This window comes from Hippoglossus hippoglossus, chromosome 14 (assembly GCF_009819705.1).
Source record: "Hippoglossus hippoglossus isolate fHipHip1 chromosome 14, fHipHip1.pri, whole genome shotgun sequence".
Lineage (NCBI taxonomy): Eukaryota > Metazoa > Chordata > Actinopteri > Pleuronectiformes > Pleuronectidae > Hippoglossus > Hippoglossus hippoglossus.
This window is the reverse complement of record NC_047164.1, coordinates 1,712,415-1,733,461: the sequence shown is the minus strand read 5'-3', so window position 1 is coordinate 1,733,461 and position 21,047 is coordinate 1,712,415. Positions and strand designations below refer to the sequence as shown.

At 43.7% G+C, this 21,047-nt stretch overlaps 1 protein-coding gene across 2 annotated transcripts in view; it reads right to left on the bottom strand.

Moving 5' to 3' along the window:
* LOC117774527 (polypeptide N-acetylgalactosaminyltransferase 10-like) overlaps positions 1 to 15,753 on the bottom strand; it is a 49,894-nt gene extending 34,141 nt beyond the window's left edge. For both annotated transcript variants that reach the window (XM_034607019.1, XM_034607020.1), the window contains exon 1: positions 15,595 to 15,753. In XM_034607019.1, the coding sequence (XP_034462910.1) occupies positions 15,595 to 15,753 (159 nt within the window). The remainder of the gene's footprint in view (positions 1 to 15,594) is intronic.
* Positions 15,754 to 21,047: the final 5,294 nt, after the last annotated feature.

Sequence of the window (21,047 nt, the reverse complement as noted above, 5' to 3'; positions counted from 1 at the left end):
CCCCTCCCACATGCACACACACACACACACATGCACACACACACACACACATGCACACACACACACACACACACACACACACACGGGAATTAACTCCCAGAAAAGCTTCCGTAATCAATTCTAGTGGAACTTTCCGTAGATGCACGTTCATTCTCATCCAGATCGTTTGAGTTCAACTCAATTCACTTTTCGATTTGCTGTCGTTCTGCATCACAGCTGAGGACCAAGTGTCCATAAAGTCTGTCAAACCCAAGACGAGGTTTGGACGACACACGTTCCAGGACTCGTCTGGTTTATAACATCCCAACTGGAAGCGTACAAACCCAATCGTGTTACTGCACTTGGATGGAAACTGTGCAGACCCGCACCAGAAGAGAAGCTCATGGGGGAAAATCTATTGTTTCTGGGAACAACATCAACGACAGTGTCCAACACGTAGATCATTTCTTAATTATTAAAGTCGGTACAGATTAATAAAACAATACCAATAATTATCGCTACATCATTTTCATCAAAAGTCTGATATTCATCGGATACAAACAAACAAAACAAATATCTCAGGATGGAAAAGCTGAGACACAGACGAGGATTTCAAGAGTTTGATGATAAGAGCTGCGTCGATGTCACGTTAATATTCAGGATATTTGATCTCACTATTAGTGGAGAATTCATTTAGACACTTTCATTCCAAACACACAGTCAAGCTTCACCTGCGGCTGCCTGGATGAACACAGACCCTGAGGGGAACCGACCCCGTCTCCTCCTGCTGCACCTGGAAAAAGATCCAATTCCACTGCCAGGCAGGAGGTGCAGGGTTTCAGATGAAGGGGTGAATCTGCACAGCTGTGGACCTGCAGCGTCCCATCTCAGGAAAAGCTCATGTAAGTGGTGATCTCGTTTTACAAAAGGAAAAATAAAACCAGTCATTTTCATTCCGCTGGTTGTGGTAGTTTCTCTGCCCCCCCCGCTGCGGGCTCCTTCCTAATGGCCATCATAACAGAGACGAGGCTTCACGCTGCCACAAATAAATGTCTGCCCCGGGCCCTTCTGGACTGAATCAATATTCAAGGTGCAGCACAGACGAGCAGGAGCATCACGGGAGCTGCACCAGCAGCCGTGCAGCTCCCGCTGTATCTCCATCAACTGTGCAATCATTAATTACAGAGCTCCGCGTCTGACGAGTGACAAATATGGAAATTCATACTTCGTGGAGCAAACTGAGCGAGAGACAGAGGACGAGTAAATGAATCACTAATCAACTTTCATGCTTCCTTCTAATGGTCTGTTCATCTAATGTTTGCTAAAGGGTCTGTGTCGCTGGGCGGGGATAAACATACGAGTTCTGTGCTGTGTGGGTGTGGACTTCCTCTTCTTCACTGGACAAAGTCCTACGATCACTTCTGTCACTCTGGAAGTCAGGAGGGGAGGGGGGGGGCAGCCTTTGACTCTTTCCTCTCAGTGTCGGACTCCAAAGTTCAACGAGTTGTTCGGTGTTAACCTCTAAATGTCTGAATGTTTCATTTAACCTCCATTAACTTCCAAAGGTCGTCCCAACTTCTGCTTTGGACAAAACCCTGAAGACAGAGTCGAGGAAAAAACAGTATTTTAGAAGCTGCTTGAAGTTCTGTGCTTCAGTTTTTATGAGGCTGAGGGATTTTTGAAGTCCGACTCAAAGTACCGCTCAGAGGAGTCCGACCAAATCTTTCAGGAAGTTTCTCTGAAGTTCTGAGTTTGTCGGTTTAGTCTTTGGTGAATTTTGACCTGATGAAAGACGTGAGGACGGAGACATGAAGCTCCGGCGTCTCCGGCCAAGTAACCAGGTGTTTCATGGAGGATGTGGGTTCGATCCTCATGTGGCTCAGTGAATTTAGTTCCAACAGCAGAAGTGAAGACTGAGCAGCTCTGAATGCAAAGAGAACCACGGTGAGTTCACTTCAGACTCTAATGCTGCAGCTGCTGGTTCAAATCCTGCAGCGCAAACAATGTTCAATCACATCTGACAACAACCAGTTTCATGTCCTGGAAACCAGTGAAAGAGAAGCTGCAGCTCCCAGTTCTCACTCATTTAGACAGACGCCTAAAAGCCAGACTTAGCCAACATAGCTAATCTTAGCTTAGCAACTGTAGCTTTACATGGGAGGCTTTAGAGCTTGGGACTGCTCATTTCTGTGGGTCATACCATTTTGTTAAAATTATATTTAAAAAGGGGAAATTACAAGAATAATAGTGAAAGAGATGTATTTATACCTGTGTTTCTTATTTGATGGGAACTTCAAACTCCAACTAGTTGTGATAATGTAGTAACTGATTCCAAAGCCGAGGAGCAGCTCGTTAGCTAACTCCATCATCACGTGGAGTCTCAGGTTAAAGAGCTTCACTCCTCCACTGAGATGCAAGAACAACGCAGACTTTATTTCTGTCCTCGACCACAAACCTCTAATTGTTGAGGACTGTTGCTTTTTTCCTGACACCTCAGTCTTTCCACCATCACGTGCGCAGCCATCGGTTAAATGGCTTAATTGGCTTCATTTGTTTAATTAGCTGTGGCCAGCGACTGCTGGTAACATCAGGCGACAACGGTTTCAGCTTTTTCAGCAGAAAAACTGACGGCAGAGAAAAGAAAAAAGCTGCTTTTCATTCACTCTGATAAAAGACCCATTGTGGAACATTACAAAGAAGAGCGATGAGCAGATGTGTTCTGTTATCAGTGGAGAAGGAAAATAGAAAATCCACCCTCCTCCTTACAGCTTTGTCCTTTTTATTCTTTAAATATCTACAAACCATTTGGCTCCATCTCACACGAGTTCCTGAAACACACGAGTTCCAACATGTCGCAGCTTGAAAAGGTCGTCGACGCCAAAAAACACCCAACAATGACATAAAGAGCGCAGTGGGTGAAAATGTCATGCTAACCTCTGAGGCATCACCTTTTCAGCAAAGCGTTCCCTCATCATGTTGTGTGGCAGTGGCTCTATTCTTCCTTGAATTGCATTGTGGGACGGGAGGAAACGTTTCTCCTGAGAACGACAGCGAACCCAGAACAAAGCAGCCGCGACCTCCCAGGTCTCACCTGCTGCTCCTGAACTTTCCATTAAAGAGCAATGAAAAACTTTGCAGACGAGTTAGACCCAAGAGTTTAGAAAGTCACGTTTCTCCTCCGAATGCTTCTTGTTGCACGTCGTCACTGAATAAATATCACTGCATCGTTTTATCATCCTCAGTTTATTATTTATCATATTTCTATGTATTACAGCGACATGAGAAGAGAATAACCAAACTGCCAAGTCGATGATTTACTGTAAAAGCTTATCAGGTGTTTCTTGGCTAAATTAAATAAAACCATGCAACACTGCACATTGTTTGTATTCAGTTGTTTTACTTCCAGACTAATGCAAAGTTATTATTTCATATAATCAGGTTGAGTAATTGGATGAATTCACGTCACATTTGGTCGATATTCATTATCGACACGTGATGAAATATGATGACATTGGTGATACTCTGAGATTAGATTCAAACGTCTAACTTGGAAATCTCTCTTTGGGGGAATTAGCTCGACGTGACCTTGAAATGTGAAGAAGGAACTGTTATCGATCTGATTGATTAAAGATCAGAGACAGTAAGTCTGACAATAATGTTGATTATCTCAGCTCCACAGACGACACTAAGATTTACTCTTTCTCCAAATCGCTACCGTCTCACAGAGTGAAATCTATCTGTGCTGAGAACAAGTTAAAAGCTAGAGGCAATAAAATCTCCTTCATTCAAGTAAATACAAACAAATCAATCATCGTATTTGGCAACAGATCACGTTCAGCTTAATGTCAGAGCTATAAAGACAACGGAAGGTGGAAATCTGTCTTAATCGCCTCAGTTGTGAGTTTCAGCAGCAAAGAGCAAGAATTAGAGGTTTCATGTCCACACAAGGTTCAGAGGAACCCACTCACCAGCTGATCTCCAGCTGGGTGAACTGGTTTCCTGGTTTAAAGCTCACTCAGGAATATGAGGCCAAAACACTTCTGATCACCTTGAAGATTAAAATCCAGTTCGACTTTCAGATCTTCAGGAGTTAATTTGGTTGTTTTCAACATCAGCAGTGAGACTTGTTGAACTCGTGCACTGTCACTCGACATTCTCACTTTATTCTTTCTAACACTTTGGTCATTTCCAGCTGCTCTCAGATCTGTTGTGCAGAACAAAGAGGAGCACAGAGAACAGCTGGTATCAGCGATGAGAACACAGCTCCCCATTCATTCTCTGAGGAGGATGAATCAGACCAATACTTCCCTTTTCTGTTTCCTCTCCTCCTGCTGAGAGGCGACAGGAGCTGGGAGTGAGGAGAGGAAGCTTTTCTCCTCTTTCTTCTTTTCTTCCCCTTCCTGTTCTCTCAGATCACAGAGAGATCCACCTCCGAACCCCTGAGACACAATTACCTTTCCTGTTCTACCTCAGCCTCTGCTCCTCCTCCTCCATCTCCAGCCACTTCACACACGAGTCAATCTGTACCGGAGGCTCACCAACCTCCTGCTCCCGCTTCCAACAGCACTAAGCTTTCCTGAGCACTGCCTGACTCCTGCTGCAGAGGTCGAGAAAGACGAGCGCAGACGGAGGCTGTTCTCAGTCTGTTTGCGTGTGTTAACGCTCGGTGCACCTTTCTATTGAAGCTGTAAAAGTGACCTGCAGTGATTGACTCGCGGTGACTAAAGACACAACACGTCTTCAGAGGTCTGTTTATCAATCGACACATTCTCAGGTTTACAACTTTTCAAAATGAAAGCTCTGTAACTCAGCTTAAAATATAAGACATCACAGCAACTAGCCCAATGTTGTGCTTTTACTTTGTAGGCAAATTGCGAAAGAGGAAGTGATTCTATGAATGTTGTTCCCATGACAGAGATCCAACATGTCCAATATGGGGAAATTAAAATGTATCAAATTGTCGCCCAGTTGCTGATCACAGAAGTTGTTTTAAGCCTGTTTATTCAAATTGTATTAACATTGAACGTACCAAATGTCCAAATCACACAGAATTTAACTCTGCACTTCCTCTGGTCGTTAAGAATAAACACAACAAGTATGAAGCTGATAACATTGAACGGTTCACGAGATATCTGTCCCTGAGACATTTCTGTAATTAGAAGATTGATAAATCCTTTGTTGTCCGTTCCGACACGACTGTTATCAGGTTGATAGTTTTGTAGAAAGTCCCGACACATCCACCTTTAAAGCTGTGGCAGCAGATTATTCACCTGTAACCAGCCAGCAGACACAGATCAGCTCATCGCTCTGAAGTCATGAGAAGTGTCTGTTTCCGGGTCGAGGAAGCTGCTCCTCAGCATGTGCAGCATGTGCTGAGCTGCTCTGTTGTGATATTCATGTTAATCCCCCCCCCCCAAGCCAGACACGAGCTGGAGGAGCAGGACCTCCAGACGAAGGCCCCAGCAGAGAGGAGCAGAGAGAGGAGCAGAGAGGCACTCTAAACCCCAGGAGCCGAGCGAGGCCACGGCACAGACCATTATCTCCCAAAAGGAGTCATTATCCAGAGTCCTGCTGAGAGGGAGAGTGCAGAGAGAGGAGCAGAGCGAGGAGCAGAGAGAGGAGCAGAGCGAGGAGCAGAGAGAGGAGCAGAGCGAGGAGCAGAGAGAGGAGCAGAGAGAGGAGCAGAGAGGCACTCTAAACCCCAGGAGCCGAGCGAGGCCACGGCACAGACCATTATCTCCCAAAAGGAGTCATTATCCAGAGTCCTGCTGAGAGGGAGAGTGCAGAGAGAGGAGCAGAGCGAGGAGCAGAGAGAGGAGCAGAGCGAGGAGCAGAGAGAGGAGCAGAGAGAGGAGCAGAGCGAGGAGCAGAGCGAGGAGCAGAGAGAGGAGCAGAGCGAGGAGCAGAGCGAGGAGCAGAGCGAGGAGCAGAGAGAGGAGCAGACAGAGGACTCGTGGAGTCTTCTGCCTCCTGCAGGATCCGACTTACTGCCCCCGATATCGATGGCTTTTGATGTGACTGCTTGGAGGAAGTGGAGACCACCTGCTGTTTTCAAGAAACAGACAGAGAACATGAATCCAGACTCTCGCACCTTTTTGATTTGAACTGTTGAATCAAAAGATGGAGGAGGACAGACACAGGAAAACATTATGGGATGGATTCTGATTGAATGTGTTTTTAGATTGTTCTCTCCTCTAACTGCGCTGAGAGACATGAGAAGTCACGAGAGGCTCAAAGTGCAGCTGCTGCTTTTGAAGCTGCTGAATCCAGCTCCACCTTTTCTCATCGCGTCATTTATAAATCATTTGTCTCTTCAGCAAGTGAGAGGAACATTGTTCCGACATTTACTTTCAACACACTGACCTTATTCACTTTCTAGTTATTGTTTAGTTTGTGGGAAAACTGTCAAATATCTACACAGACAAGAAGGTGAAAAAAATGCTGTGTTGAAGAATTTTACATATAAATTTATGTGATGAGTAAATGGCTCAGTAAATATGATCGTAAGGGCTTTAACTGTTTAATTAATGATTTCATTATTGTAAATAAAGCTTAATAAAATAGGGCAAGGTTCTGTTTCCAGGTGGAATTTGTGGATTAATAAAACACACAAAAACAAGGGACACACACAAATAAATAATATAACATAATGTGTTGTGAGATACAAAATGTTTTAGTCGGAGAATAAAGTGCTGTTTTAGAATTTAGAACTATGTGGTAAAACTTTGGTGGAATATTCGTTCAACATGAAAATGTCCCAATGCACAAAACCAGGTCCATAAAAAAGTAGAGAGCGTTATCCACAGACCAGAAGGTCGCTGGTTCAAGCCCTGAATCCTCCAGTGTCTTTGAGCAAGATGCTGAACTCCACATTTCCCCTGACGGGTAGAAGAGCTGCATGAGTGGGTGCATGAGTGGGTGAATGCAACTTGTACTGTAAAGAACTTGGAGTGGTCAATAAGAATCCATATAAATACAGTTCATGACCATTTGCCTCAAGTAATGACATTGTTTTCAAAGTTTGGTTTGGAAGAAGTTGCTTCCCGGAGCCCTGACCTCAAACCTCTGGGACGAGCTGGACCGCTGACTGGGAGCCAGGCCTCCTCTGCCTGCATCCTTCACCGACCTCACTGGTTCTCCAGTGGCTCAAAGAGAAGAAGAAGCTCTGCTGCCAGCTTCCAGAGTCGAGTGCAAACCCTGCAGCCGGAGGACTGGAGGCTGATGCGGCAGCTGACGAGTGAAAATGTGTTTGAGCGATATGTTCAGGTGTAGTTCGAGTGTGTCAGCTTATTTTCAAGCTCTCTGCAGCACTTTACGTCTCTTTTGTAGCTTCCAGGGTTTGTGTACGTTCACACACTGTAAACAAACTAACACTAAGAGGAACACACCGGCAGGACAGATGCACTCACGCCTGTGTGTGTGTGTACACAAATAAAAAGAAAAGACCTTCACTAACACACAGGGAGGAGGGCAAACAGCACAGCGGTACACAAACACACCTCCAGCTAAAAGCAATCCTGCTATCAGCCGCTTGCAGCCGACTACAGAGACTCCCCAGCAGCCGAGGGATAGAAATTGATGGATACAGCAGGAAACATGCAGATATGGCTTTTAAACCCATATTACCGATGCTCAACACTTTGATACACATGCAAACACAACCGCTGAGCAGAGTTTTGTTTTTAAAAGCTGGTTCAGTAAATAAATCGATATTTACACCTGATTTATGGCTCCCACCGTAATCACCATGAAGCACAGGGATCAGACTCGATGCTGCTTTGCTCAAATGTCAAAGTTTCAGGTGCAGATACAGGAAATGTCAGTTCTCTTTGATGAGAGGACGGAGCCGAGATGCAAACGTGCAAATTAACCGACATGAATCGATCCTGACGAGACGTGATGGAGCAAAGAAACTCCCACGTCCTGATTCTGGCATCGTCCTGCTTTTGTGGAAATAGCTATCATGTTTACTATAATAAGAAATATTCCCTTTATGAAAACTCCTGGGACTTATTAACATTCAGTTGTATTACCCAGAGGAACCAGGATGTTGTTTTGGAGAAAAAACACACAGAGATTTTAAGATGCAATGTAATCAGCCTTACAATAAATTCACCTCCATTGAATTGAGGTTATTCTATATCTGTATCCACCCTGCACCTTATCGAGAAACATCTCAAAGCCCAGAACAAGAAGAGAATATCCAGATGCAAACTGGGGTAAATAAGAAAATAGATATTTGTAATTTGGGTGAATGAACCTTTAAGGAATCTTGCACATGCAGAATCTAATGTCCCACTTGCCAACAGGAAGTGGGACATAGTGAGACATAGTGAGACATAGTGGGACATCACCCTGGTGTGGTGGACCTGCTGCACGTTTCTGTGGGAATTTATAGTTGTGTTGAAACTGCTGGAATCGCAGCCTCCGCTGGCTCCGGTTCAACCCCCCCCCCCCCCTGAGCTGTTCAAATAAGCTTCTTATTATCATCACGTCTGGAGGAGAGGACACACCGCGGTGAAGGAAGGCTGCTCCGTGGACATTAAGTGCTGAGTTGTAGCTTCCTGTCCCGTCCCAGCTGAAGGCAGAGCCGAGCAGACAGGCGTCTCTGAGACATACTGAGGTGGAGACACGCTGAGGTGGAGACAAGTCGAAGACGTCCAGATCAGAACAGGTTCTCGCTTCGCTCTACATTGTGCCACATTGTGCATCTTCAACTGTGTTCAGATGAAGTTCGGTCCCACTGTTCCTGAGACGATGCTAAAAATACTTTAAGACAATAAAAAACTCTGAGACGAGGCTGCTGCCAGTTCCCACTGCACGGGGAAAACTTTGCATTTTGTATAATATTGATTATTACAATAGATCTATTTTCAGAAGCATGGAGTACGATCCTGCGTGTGTTTAACCTTGACTTTAGGTTGAGCTGAACAAAATCCCGTCTCTTGTTCAGGAGTTTTCAGCCGTAACACCTGAGCTTCATCAGCAGAAGGATTCCTCTGAGTGTTACAAGGTGTTGATGTGTCTCTGCTTTGTCCCGGTTTCCTCTCTCCTGGTTCTGCTGCAGCTCGGCTCTGATCCAGACCTTCAGACCTTCCATGAGATTCACCTGAGCTGAGAATCCTTAGAAATCTCCTGTGCCAGGATCAGAGGGAGAAGTTTCCAGTTTGGTGTCTGCTGGTTTTATTGTGTCTCAGCCTGGGATTTTAACTTTGACTTTATTTTGTCTTGTTGTTTGAAAGGTTCTCTGTGGTTGATTCTGGTTCTGACCTATAATCATCATTATATGTGAACATGTAGATCAGCTGCTGTTTGCTGGCACCTCACCTGCTTCATTATCTTCTGTGGTTCATGTGTTTCTCTGCTTCACCCGGACGTTAAACGCTTGGCGGCGTCGACCTCACAGAAGTGCGACTGTTCAAAGTTAATGTTTTCTGATCTGCTCCGGTGAAAAAAGGCTGATTAGCCAAATAGGCTGTTTTTTATTTAAGGACAATCATTTGTAAATCACTGTGTAACTTCTATTAGTTTATTTTTTATGACCGAAGGATCAGTCTCAGTAGGTCGACTGTGGAGAACACAAAATAAAAGCTTTGCCATGAGGTGCGAACGATGATTTTCACTTCGGAGACGTTTCAGACATCAAACGACCCGTTAAACAGATATTTACTAAAAGACTGAGACCTTGAGTCATCGCTTGTAATTACTGCAGGATCTTCATTACAGATTATTGAGAATATTCATTTTCCTCATTAATTGAAGCTAATTTAGTTTCACTCTTGCGACCTATGACGGTTAATTAGATGAAACTCATTGTCACAGAGAGACCAGAAAATCAACAGTGTTTAAAAACTCATGTTCACTTTTTCCTGAAAGGTTTCCTCCTGCAATTTGTGCGTTTAATTTCCGTCCAGTGTGAACAGCAGAGGTTGTAAAGAAACAGAAAGGAAGTCAGGATACTGGTTGAGTCAAAGCCGATGACTCAGATAATGTCTCCTGGTTTCTTATAACCATGACAACAATGTTTTTATAACCTTAACCATGGATCCTATTCGTCTAAAATTAAATGAAGGAGGCGGAAGTTCAGAAAACGCTCCTTGGAGAAAACTACCCGGGTGATTGATTTCACATCGTTTGGTCCTGAAGCACTTTCTTTTGTGAAGATCTTAAAAATAAACATCCATCCATTACCTCTCACAGGGGAGCATGAGCCAGTCAGAGCGAGAGCGAGGCCCGATATGAAATCCTGTCGCCAGTGAAACGCAGGGACAGAGACTCAGAGACGCAGAACACACTGGGAACCTTCTAGCTGTGGGCAGACAGCGCTGACCGCTGTACCACTGTGCCACCCTTAGAATAAAGTGGATTATTCTATTGGAAACATGGACACTCCGGACAGACAGAGTCACATCTGTAAAAACACAGATCCTGTCGTTGTGACCACAAACTGTATCTGTGTGTTTGTTTCAGAGCTACAGATGAAGCTCTTGATCACATGACCGGCAGCCCTGTGGTCCTCTCTCTCTCTCTGTTTGAGTCTCTCTCTCTCTGTTTGAGTCTCTCTCTCTCTGTTTGAGTCTCTCTCTCCCTCCGTGTGAGTCTCTCTCTCCCCCTCTGTGTGAGTCTCTCTCTCCCCCTCTGTGTGAGTCTCTCTCTCCCCCTCTGTGTGAGTCTCTCTCTCCCTCCATGTGAGTCTCTCTCTCCCTCCGTGTGAGTCTCTCTCTCCCTCCGTGTGAGTCTCTCTCTCCCTCCGTGTGTCTCTCTCTCCCTCCGTGTGTGTCTCTCTCCCTCCGTGTGAGTCTCTCTCTCTCCGTTTGAGTCTCTCTCTCCCTCCGTGTGAGTCTCTCTCTCCCTCCGTGTGTCTCTCTCTCCCTCCGTGTGTCTCTCTCTCCCTCCGTGTGAGTCTCTCTCTCCCTCCGTGTGTCTCTCTCTCCCTCCGTGTGTGTCTCTCTCCCTCCGTGTGAGTCTCTCTCTCCCTCCGTGTGAATCTCTCTCTCCCTCCGTGTGAGTCTCTCTCTCCCTCCGTGTGAATCTCTCTCTCCCTCCGTGTGAGTCTGAAAAGCAGAAGCTGCAGACGAGGGACTTGAACCTGGTTCCGTTCGACGCGGAACGGAACGTGGCTTTCACCGCCTCCTCCTCCTCCCAGCTTCCCTCCATTACTGTCCATGTGCCCGTCGATAACCAGACCCCCGACGTGCAGTGTGAGACAGGTGGCTCCTTCCCTCCACCAGCGATCAATTCTCAATATGGTTAAGAGGAGCAGATCGATTGATTTAACACAAAGAACTGTCAGTGTGAAAGGCGTTTAGCCACACTGCTGCACACACACTGCTGCACACACACACACACTGCTGCACACACACTGCTGCACACACACACACACTGCTGCACACACACTGCTGCACACACACACTGCTGAACACACACTGCTGCACACACACACACACACACTGCTGCACACACACTGCTGCACACACACACTGCTGCACACACACACTGCTGCACACACACTGCACACACACACACACACACACACACACACACACACACTGCTGCACACACACTTCTGCACACACACTGCCAGGGGGGACATAAAGACTATTTTATTTTTAAATAAAGAGGAGCAGCATTTTGCTTCTTCACTTTTTCGTCCTGCAAAGTTTGGAAATATGAAACATTTATGCTCTAATAGTGAAATGGAGACTCAGCCCCGAGTCGCTCAGGAAACACAAAGTGCAGCTGCTCATCTCTGTCGGTCCCCAAACCATGAAAATTTAAATTGCGGCCACAGACATTCAAAGACACCTGGTCTCACATTAGTGACCGAGGCGTGAGATTTCCAAGTTCACCGGGATCAAACATGTGGTGCTTTTCATTCATCTAATTATTCGTCCCCCCCCCACCCATCTTTGTCCTCAGAGGATCCATTCTTCCGATGAACCTCATCCTTTCAACATGTTGTTTATCGATCGGTGTGATCTGACGAGACGGTAAAACCAATACTGCCGACTGTTCTAAAGCAGTGAACGGATCTACAACCAGTCCTCAGAAGAAAGAGCTGCTAACCGCTGCTCCAAAGAGCAAAGATCTACAGAAATCTGCAAAGAAACGAGTGTAAACACGGAAGCTGCTTGAGAAAAGTCTCCTCCTCCTCCCGGGGTAAATAAATAAATCCCCAAAACAATATGTTATTCACTCAAATTCTATTTTATCTAAAACATCAGTTGGAGAGATTGTGTATAAATGAGACTGCAGCTCGTCCTGTTGGTATTTAATCCGCTCTGATCTTATTCTGACGGTTTAAGCACTGTGTCTTCTACAAGTGGAAAAGACAGGAACCAACAAGGGGCAGAAAATATCTGCTACAAATGTCTGAACAAGACGTATGTGGGAAAAGGCTGAATAGGATTAGGGTATTGATTTTGATCTACTTCAGAGAAGCTATTACAGCCCACAGAGAGCACTCAAACACAGAGTCACAAATATTGTTGCTTTCTTGTTCCTCCGTCGTCTTTGCTCCGTTTGTCTTTGCTCCGTTTGTCTTTGCTCCGTTTGTCTTTCGCTAATAAAAGTTTACGAGAAAGAAGAAGAACCGAAGACGAACGCTCACAGATTCCAGCAGCGTAGAGAAACCTGTCCTGTGTTTTATTAGACGTCTGACGACCCGTCGGAGGCGTCTCACCCGGAGAGACCCTTCAGGACCCAGTTTCAACTTTACAACATCGTTCCAGTGTTCAGGTGATTCTAAAACGTTCCATATATAAAACACAACCCAACATAGACGTGTAATTCTCAGACGAAACCTGCTGTTAAATGTAATTCAATGCTTAAAATGATCAAGTACAATATCTTTTTCACACAACCAACCTTAAATCATGCATCTATAGGTCACCACTACCTTTAACTGCACATGCTGGGATGAAAACAAGAGACGACTCCATTCAGTGTTTACACATCAACACACGCCCACTCTGCAGTGATGTCGATTTAATTCTTCACTCCACCGTTGATTTTTGGACGTTTTGTAGAAACGACCGCTGTGATCACTCCTCTCAGAAAGACGGCTTCAAATCATCCCTCAATGAAAATACAACTGTCACAATAAAATGCCACCTGGGTGTAATTATCAGTGTCCAGGCCATGAAACCGTCTGTGTCAGTGATCACAGCAGGCGTCTGTACTGCAGAAGCTACAAATCAGGTGTCACAGCTACGGCTGAGCTCCGGTTAACCTGAAATGCAGGGTGAGGTTAAAGGTCACGGTTTCAGCTGAATAAGCTTTGACATTTTGTCGACTGCTCCGTCTGCGTCGGCCTCTTCCATCTGTGGACTTTCTACATCTGCACATAACCTTTGTCAGACCGACCCTGATCCATCATCTGTATAAACCTATCGTCAACAATCATCACTTCAGGAATCACTTGAAACCACAATTTAAACTGAATGAATCCGACCTCACTCAGAAACCTGAGCATGAAAACTCTGCTCCAAACCCACTCTGTACTGAAGATACATTATGCAATCAGCCATTATGTTGTTGTTAATATTTTCAAGGCAACATATGCAAAATATTCTCTCAGGATATTATCAAATGAAATTTGCTCTGCGTCGAAGTCCAACTGCAAGTCACTACAGCAGCGATTTATTCTGATTTTCTAGAAAAAACAACAATCAATACCACAAAGGGATCTTTGGGCGACAGAGATGAATCGTACGTTTTACTGATTTTCAGAGAAGCACAAAGAACAATGTTCCTCTCGACAAACAAACAGAAATAGGTGAATCCAACAGAGTCGATGTTTCCATCTAAAAACTCAGATTTTCTGGTTTTAGAAGTTGTTGCATCAGAATTGATCAACAATTTCCGATGCAGTTAATCCGAGAAGAATAAATACTGGTCAGAAAAACCCTTTGCACCATTTGGTAAAGTTAGATTCAGTCAGTCAGAGGAAAATCATGACAGGAAAGATTTGACCTATTTGTGCCGGTGGATGAGGATTTGAACAACAACAACGCATATTCATGAATTTGTGCTAAATCACCTTCCTTTGAAATATTGGTATTTTGACCTCAGGCAGCTGAATCTGTATTTAATCCCTCAGACTAATTGAAACCTTTATCATTTGTCGTCGCTCATTTAAAGTGGAAAAGTGGCTGTTTCACGCTCCGGTGGCGAATCAGATTTGCAGTTCAGTGGTGTTTAGTCTCACAGGTACAGTATGAACAGACATCACTCCTCCTGTGGATGTGACTTGTGTTCAAAGCAAATGATTAACACCAGCGGTTACTGCTGGAGACTTCAAGTGTGAATATCTGGGACAAGGACACAAGTCGTCATTACTATTTCATGCAGACTGACTATTTGTAAAAGCCATTTTTCTTTATGTGGCATCGCCGTAAGGTCACTTATGGTCAGTTAATTAACATACAATATAATAAATGAATTATAGGAACAAGATATTTGCTGATAGAAGCTGCTTCAGTGTGAAAATTGGCTCCGTTTGTCAAACAAAATAAGTTTAACATCACTTTCTTTCTTCCACGATAACCTGCAGTCGCTGTTTCTCATTATTCTTGACCTTTCATACATACACATGATGAATTTATCCACATTTACCAGTAATGCAAAAAGAACAGTGGCAGCCTCAGTTGTTCCCCATGGCAACAGCCTCAAATCAGGGCTGTAACATCAATTAAACCAGGGCCACTAAATGAGAGCGTCTGCGTTTTCTTATAAAGAAGAATCTACAAATACACAACACCCAAGAAAAATCAATGTATACAATCTATCTATATATCTATCTATCTATCCATCTATCTATCCATCTATCTATATATCTAGCTCTATATCTATATCTATATATCTATATCTATCTATCTCTATATCTGTATCTATATCTATATCTATATCTATATCTATCTCTATATCTATATCTATATCTATATCTATATCTATATCTATCTTTATATCTCTATCTCTATATCTATATCTATATCTATATCTATATCTATATCTATCTATATCTATCTATCTCTATATCTCTATATCAATATAAATATCAATATCAATATCTCTATCTCTATCTCTATCTCTATCTATATCTATATCTGTCTAACTATCTATCTATCTATCTATATTTATATTTATATCTATATCTATATCTATATCTATATCTATATCTATATATCTACATCTGTATCTATATCTATATCTATCTATATATCTATATCTATATCTATATCTATATCTATATCTATCTATATATCTATATCTATATTTCTTCACTTCTTCCTGCAGGTTTGTAAAAGCAGCGCTGTCGCTCTCCATGGTGCTGAACCCGAGCAGCGGACAGAGGAGCTCTCCGTGGTGCTGAACTGTACAGTACATACAGTGGGTGTGTGGAGGAATCAAACTCACACACCCGCTCTGCCACTGTCTCCTCGTGTGAACACTGACCCAGGAGCAGTCACATCCATGAGCTCCTTGTTCCATGTGATGGAGAATTAAGCAGAAATCGACTAATGAGCCAATGAGGAAGAAACCTGGAGAATCTGCGTTTCTCTCCAGACCCGCTGAAGGTCACAGGAAACCGGATCAGAACCGAGCTCCTCTCACCTGCACGGGGGGGAATCCGCCCGGAGCGTCCACCGTGTCCGGGGAGTTGTCCGACACCCGGTCCCGGTACAGAGACCACAGCCCCACGTTCGGGAGGAAGAGCAGAGCCGCCAGCAGCAGCCCGGCGAACTGCAGCAGCCGCTTCTCCTTCCGCCTCATGTCCAAGGGAGGGAGCAGCGACAGGAGCAGCAGCAGCAGCGGAGGAGACTGACGAGTCCGAGTCCAGACAACTTCCACTTGTAGACATGGAGGAGGAGGAGGAGGAGGAGGAGGAGGAGGAGGCTGCGTTCAAGCTGCAGGAAACATACAATCATACACGACGTCCGGGCAGGACTTTCAAAATAAGACTACATGGACTCACAGGGTAGTTTGGAGAGGAAGAGAGAGAGAATAATTCAATTCAATTTTATTTGTATAGCGCCAGATCTTTATATATATTATATTAAGGCTCTTTACATATAAGGTAAAAACCTAAAACATTAGAGAGAAACCAACAGTTCCCTAAATGAGAAGAAACCTCTAGAACCAGATTCAACGTGGACGACGTCTGACTCGACCGGTTGGTGAGCAGAGAGAGATGGGGAAGAGAGAAGAGAGAGAGAGGAGAGAGGGAGGAGAGGAGAGAGAGAAGAGAGAGGGAGGAGTGGAGAGAGAGAGAGAGAGAGAGAGAGAGAGAGAGAGAGAGAGAGAGAGAGAGAGAGAGAGAGGAGAGGAGAGGAGAGAGAGAGGAGAGAGAGACCAGGAACAGTTGTGCACCATCAGGTTAAAATAATAATAATAAACTTTATTTGTATGGAACCTTTCATAGAAGAAATGCAGCTCAAGGTGCTTCACACACGATAAAGATAAAAATGTTATTCAGATAAGAAGAGTCCACATTTTAAAAAACATAAGAACATGTTAAAATAACATTTAAAAGAAAAGGAAATAAAAAATAAATTAAATTACATTTATATTACTGCATAAAAACAGAGAAGTAAGAAAGTGGTAAGAAATATCTGAGCGCAGGAGTCAGTGTACGATCTGGTGACTGAAGCTGAAGCAAAGAGAAATGTTTAGTTTCAAAGATATTCACTGAACTTTCTTCTCTGATATCTAACAACACTTTGTTTCACATGTTTGGAGCGAAATTTACAAAAGCTGCATCTCCCTTTTCTTCCAGCTGTTGTTGGGAAGATCTAACAGACTTGCTGCAGAAGATCTCAGTGTTCGAGAGGGGACATACATCTTCTTAAATCTTTAAAAGTAAAATATAATTTCATATTTAGTGAATTATGAATGAGAACTTATCATTAAAAATGCCTCATACTGTGTACCTGTGCTGAATTACACTGTAGGAAGTCACCAACAGGATTTCACACTGTGTCAGACTCTGCAAAGCTCATATTTAATTTTTTTTTCATTATGATATTTGTTAATCGTGTTCTTCTGTTGTCGTCTTTCTGTTTGTGCACGTTTCATCACGTTGGCCATAAGAGACTCTGACACCTGGAAATCTCTTGAACTGTTTCACAGTTTTAACTCTTCAGTCAACAATGTTCTTCTTGTGCAGCTCCTGCCCCCTCTCCTCTCCATCTCTCCATGCTTTTGTTTTGAAGGGTAAAGCACTGACACTACTATTGTTTTCTGATTTCCTCGACAGCAGCTTGATGCAGTTTTTCATTTTAAACTGAGACCTGGCGGGATAATAGAGAGGATCTGGTCTCAATGTTTATATGAAATGAAACTTCGTGAGTCAATATTCAGACTCTAAAATAGATGATGTGAAATGATATGTGATGGCCACGCGATATCTGAGCTTCTGTTCTTTGTCCATCAGCTCCAGAAATGATCAGACTGAGATGCTTCAAGCTCTGATTCTTCTGGTTAAGTAGTCAAGTAGAACTTTCTGCTGAGACACTTGTATTTCTGATGATCTCAGGACTTTTATTATTAATGACCTCAAACTGTCTTTGTCCTATTTCTGAACCGTCCATTAATGTCCAAGAGGTGTGCAAATCAAAATGAAGAGGCCTTAAATTAGATTTAAAGAAGGACATCGTGATTTTTTACATTATTGTGCAGCAGTTGAGACAAATGAACCCAATCAGCACTTTTACAGCTTTGACCTTTGCAGTTAAAATGTTGCTTTTCATCTTTGCGGGTTTAGTTCACGTCGTTGTGTCTTTCTCTGTTCACGTTACTTTTCAGTCTGCGTCACGTCCTCGTCTCACTCGCTGCCTCCCGTCCTCGTTGTCTCACTTCTGCAGCTTTTCCTCGAGGCTACACTGGCAAACAGAGGAAATACATATAATGACTTGATTATACAGCGTATTGTCACCGTGCTCTTCTCTTCTCACTTAATTAACACTGGTGCTTGACTGGAGAATCTGGATGTTAAATATTATTACAGCCGAGAACTGGATGGTTTCTGCTAAATAAAGAAAGTATTCTTTCCCCCGAATGATCTCGCTTTAAATCTGGTGTCTCTCAGTTCATCCTTTCTTCTGTATAAATAACAGAATTCATAGACGTTATGAGAGTCGTTAAAAAAGATTAAAACTCTATAATTTGTTTCACTCTATGTGTTTTAATCTGCACAACTTGGCATCTCAGCATTGGAACTTTTTTCTCAGTAGACCATAGTTTTATCCAACTCTTCTGGAGCATAACACACCAGTTTAACCAGTAGACTGGAGCAGTAACATCCACAGTGGTTTCTTTCATTTAACTTATGTTTTGCTTCTTTAGTGCTGATACTGATAGTTTCCATGGCTCCACATTGCAGAAAGACAAATCATCTGTTTTTTGCGAATGACAAAATTATTGCAAAGTTCACCACTATCTATATTTAGATATTGAATTATATATGTCTTAATTAGTACTATACATCATTTGAGACATAGTTTAAAGCTAAGGTTGGTAATCTGTATCGGAGCTGGAGGCGAGAGGCAAGGTGCATCCTGGGTGTTCGGCCGGATCTCAGGACAGATACAGTTAATAAGAGAGATTAACCTCAGTCTGTCTGTAACTGAGGTAGGATCCAGAATATGTAGAGAAAACAGATAATTCAAACTCCACACAGAAAGGCCACTGCACCACTGCACCCCCCCCCCCCCCCCCATAGTTAAACTTTACTGCTGTGCATTAAGATGTTCTCTGCAAACTTTGCTCTCGCATGTATTTCTCCCGTGTTTGCTTCGCCAGCTAAAGAGTCTTTGGTGACATCTTCCTGTTTATTTGACCTGGAGGAGCAGATTTTCCAGCTCGGTTCACTGAGACAGAATGACGCTCCAGTAATTGCTTATTGGGGGGGGGGGGGGGGGGGGGGGGGGGGGGGGGGGGTGTCAGGGCCTGGCCCTCTCTGAATGAGCTCTGCTAATGGCTTTCAGCACAGAAGAGTCCATCGGCGCGGCTGCCATCAGATGATAATAATACTGGCATTTCATCTGCTTTATGCTCCGTGAATTACCTTGATTTCTCTTTTCATTCCAGCCTCTGTCACGTCCACAGTGAGGAGTTATAAAGTGTAAATCCCCAACACAATCAGAAGTTGCAGGGTTTATCCATAATTCATGCAGGGAGACGCAGAACAGATTGAATTGTCACAACTCGGGCTGGTGCAGATGGAGGGAGCTGCTCTCTCTCTCTCTCTCTCTCTCAGGATTAGCAGCGAGTCGGAGAGTGCGACACAACCCGGGTTCAAGTCCACTCTGTTGAACAATGCAGCTAATCTTCAGTTAACCCACAATCATTATTCCTGCTCTGTATATGCATGCCTGTCAAAGTCCAGCATTCGCAGAGATTAGTCTGATGCTTGACTGGTTTAGAAATCAGGATTTGTTCGTTGTGCGAGTCAGAGGTCGCAGGAAAGAGGTCGAATCAGCCGGCGCCTGAAACAGTAATGAATCACGGAGCCGTCTGAGGTCGAGACGAGGGGGTCAGCGGTCCCTTCTCTGTAAGTGACAGTCAGACTTTGGGAAAATTACTTTCACAAAGTTTGATTTATCTGAAATGAAAAGGAAAAACTAATACATGAACTGTCACCCCCGAGCTGAGCGAGTGAAACCGAGCGAGGCTCCGCTCACATGACCTCAGAGTAAAGTACGAAGAACAACCTAATGTTCCTTCTGTGTCCGAGACAGAAGAAACAGACAGATGAACTAAATAATGACTTATGTTATGTTTGGATATTCATGATAATATTTTCTAATGTTGTGAAACGTGTTCCTCTGTAGCAGGTTCAGGTTCAGATGTGACTCGGCCCTTTGCTCAACTCTGCCGATGAATACATATAGTTTGAAATCCTTTCATTTCCAGCTTCTACCTCAAGAGACATTAAATATTTCATATTGTATTAATATGTATTGTTAGATGTTTCTATAGAAGTCTCTAGAAAGTGACTTCTCACTTTATAACGTCAGTAAACATTCAGGAGTTTCTGTCTCAGTCTCTAGTTTCAAGTCTTCTTCAAACAGCTGATGTTCATTTAGTGAATTATGATCATTTAGAGTCAAACAGACCATAAATCTAACACTTCATCAAACACAGAGGAGGAAAAAGGCTTTAAATCAGTAACAGAACAGACATTTTAGAAAACCAGGATCCTCACGTAGTGAAACTCACTCGCTGCCCTTTCTTACTGTCTTTACAGTGGCCGGAGGAACAGTCCGTCCACACCATCGATGTGTGAAAGCTCCTGTTCTTCATGTCCCCAAAGGTCAAGAGGTTACACTTCACCAGAGAAACGATCGTTTCCCCGACTACAGACTGAGCGGATTCATCTCAGGCAGGTTTTCTGAGAGGAAAGTGGAAGTGAAGCTGGGTCGTCTAACTTTCTATCGGCTGTAATTGTTCAGCTTCAGCTCAGCGAGCTCGCGAGTAAACACAGGAGGACAAACTGGTTTTCTCTTCATATCTATTCTGGAGCTGCTGCTGGAAAAGAAGTCTGGAATCCGTGCGACAGGGGAGAATCCTCTCAGAGTGAAGTGTGTGATTGACGTATTGGAAGCGACAGACGGAGCCGAGTGGTGAGATTGTTTGATTTGTTTGTTGAGGGTCACGACGGAGCCGCAGCTTCAGCGACGCCGCCGCTGGTCTGACGGACACCCGCCGAACGCTGATGGATTCTAAAGCTCTGACTTCTCCTCACGTCACAGGAGGCCTTTTCATTTTAGAGACTTGTTTTGACAAGAGTTGAATGGAAGTGAGGACGTTTTAAACATTTATAGAACTTACAGGAGGAACTTTAATGTTTTTCTTATGTGTGTGTGCGTGTGTGTGTGGGGGGGGGGGGGGTCATAATCCCCTTCTCCTCCATGTTAGCAGATGGGACATGGACCAAACTAAAATCTAAAAGTATCTGTTAAGTAAATGTTTGTCAAAGATGTTTTCTGTCATTTCAGGAAGTTCTTATCTCACTGATGTTTGTTCAAATGTTCATGTTTCTGATCAGTTTGGGTTTAATTGGTTAT